The sequence below is a fragment of the Galleria mellonella genome, unplaced genomic scaffold (assembly GCF_026898425.1).
Source record: "Galleria mellonella isolate WM207_F2 unplaced genomic scaffold, CSIRO_AGI_GalMel_v1 utg176, whole genome shotgun sequence".
Classification (NCBI taxonomy): domain Eukaryota; kingdom Metazoa; phylum Arthropoda; class Insecta; order Lepidoptera; family Pyralidae; genus Galleria; species Galleria mellonella.
Window position 1 is genome coordinate 468,608 of NW_026442019.1, and position 2,470 is coordinate 471,077.

General features: G+C 40.2%; 1 protein-coding gene across 1 annotated transcript; it reads right to left on the minus strand.

Moving 5' to 3' along the window:
- Positions 1-683: 683 nt before the first annotated feature.
- On the minus strand, positions 684-1,463 carry LOC128200348 (uncharacterized). Its single transcript, XM_052893512.1, has one exon. The coding sequence runs from the start codon at positions 1,461-1,463 to the stop codon at positions 684-686; it is 780 nt and encodes a 259-aa protein (XP_052749472.1).
- Positions 1,464-2,470: the final 1,007 nt, after the last annotated feature.

The window sequence follows — 2,470 nt, forward strand, 5'->3', positions numbered from 1 at the left end:
CCGCCATCCGTTATCCTTCTTCGGTACCAGATGTAATGGCGAGGCCCAGGAGCTTTCCGATGGTCGAGCAATACCTAATTTAATCATAGACTCGAATTCTGCCTTTGCGATTTTTAATTTATCTGGCGCTAGACGGCGTGGAGTACAGTAAATTGGAGGTCCGGGCGTAGTCCTGATGAAGTGAACGGTATTGTGTTTGATATCAGCTTGTTTTCTGGATGGATTTGTAATTTCAGGAAATTCCTTCAGGATTTGGTCGTAGCGAGACTCGCCGATTGGTATCTTGATAGAAGAAATTGCAGTCGACGAGTGCGCAGGAGAGCAAACGACGGACAGTGTCGTCGTGTTGTCTAACAATCGTTGGTTACGTAAGTCTACTAGAAGACCATAGAACTTTAGAAAATCAGCTCCTATAATCGCCTTAGTGACGTCACCAACAATGAAACGCCATGGGAAATCACGACGCAAACCAAGATCCAAATCCAGGTGAGTACATCCAAATGTGCTGATCGTAGTACCGTTAGCAGCAGAAAGTTGGAAATCTGATTTAGGACGACGCTCATGCAGTGCTCGTCGTGGGAAGACACAAACATCGCTTCCTGTATCGATTAGAAATTGCATCTTCGACCGACGATCTACGACGAACAGGCGACCAGACGTGTTGTGACGGCCGTTCGTCGCCATTACCGACCGCCCTGTGCATTTCCCGCCTGATAATCACAAGGCTTTACGCATCGCTTTGCTTTAGCTCCAAACTTTGCATGATACCAACATTTCGGAAATTTTCTATAGTTGGATTCCGATCGCGTTTCAGAGCGGCTACGACTTCTCTGACAGGAACGGGGACGAGACTGACGATCCATAAGCACTTTCATCTGCCTCCGGAGTTCGGCTATCTCGTTGGCCATAGCGTCAAGTGATGATCCACATGTTGATGCAGCTGACACTTGCGGAGTAGCAGGGGCAATATCCTGGATACGGTCTGCCAAATCAGAAAGTACCTCTAGTGACGCTGTAGGTTGAGCAGCTATCACTGTCTGTACGTTGCGTGGTAGTCTACTTGTCCATATGGTCTTGAGAAAGTCCTCTGGCACGTTCGGTCCGGCGAGGCTTTGTAAATGCCGTAAAAATTGTGACGGGCGACGGTCTCCCAATTCCTCATGCATAAGTAGTTGTTTTACCTGCTTCTCGCGTGAGGCACTTAGACGTTTGATAATTTCAGTTTTCAATTTTTCATACTTTTCCATCGGAGGTGGTGAAATAATAATGTCCTTCACTTCCTTTGAAAATTGGTGGTCAAGTTGTCCAATAACGTAGTTAAACTTCGTTGCATCTGCTGTTATATTTGAGACGGCGAATTGGCCTTCAACCTGAGCAAACCATATTTCGGGTTCCTCCGGCCAAAATGGCGGAACTCGTATTCCCACTTTAAATATTTCGTCGTTGTTGTTAGACGATGCCATTGTAATATGCGTTTTTACGGGGTCACCAGTTATGGGAAATGAGTAAGTAAAATATTTTATTCAATGTTCAAACGTCTATATATTTTTAAAAAGAATGACAATTTCTAAATTTTATACTGCGCGCGCAACTTCGCATGCGCTGTTATTTATAATTTATTTTTCTACAGAAATTCAAAAGGTATTTATAAAGGTTTGTTATATATACAATATATATATACGCCACAGTTTTACATGGTAATATTTCATGTATTTATTGAATATTTATTCTAAGTATATATTTATTTATTTAATATATTATATGTATGTTTATATTATATGAAATTATAAAGTATTGCCTTATTTTTCCTCTATTTAAAAATGCACCGTCTACATATTTCTCTGAGCGCCCAATGGTTGACTGGTAGAGAACACCGTCCAGTGTTAAGTCCGCCAAATGTACATAGAATTTTACTGTGCATTAAAGTTGAAATAAATAAGAGTTTTAAATAAAAAATATATTTTCAGTGTAAGAAACTGTATAAGTAAACCTCCATACCGTGGCTTTAACAAGAAGTTAAAGAGCACTTAACTCTATGTTGCAATGGATAGCGAAGCCTCTTAGAGCTTGTTGCAGACTTTGAATGCGATGCTTTATTAAGAACCTGACCGCACGGCATCCAGGAAAATTAAAGTCTAAAATATTTTGTAATTTCTTTTGTTTGCCAATTCTGAAGCAATTTTTATTATTATTATTACAATTCATAAGGTTTACCGTCATATTGCCAGTGTGCCAAGCGTACTGACAACACTCTCCGATGGCAAATATCAGGAATAAATGGCCCAAAGGAGAGGAGGGGGTTATGTATGTACATCAGTCGACAGTTAAAGGCTATAATATGAGGATGATTTCCGACTTCAAAAAGACTAAGTTCTAAATTCGATTGTATAATTTTTTTAAGTTTGTTACCTCATAATTCCGGCAGTCGTAAGCCGATTTGGAAAAATCCTCTTTTATCTGAAAGGATATA

Coding starts and splice junctions, on each gene's coding strand:
- LOC128200348 (XM_052893512.1), bottom strand. CDS start 1,463: ATGGCATCGTCTAACAACAACGACGAAATATTTAAAGTGGGAATACGA.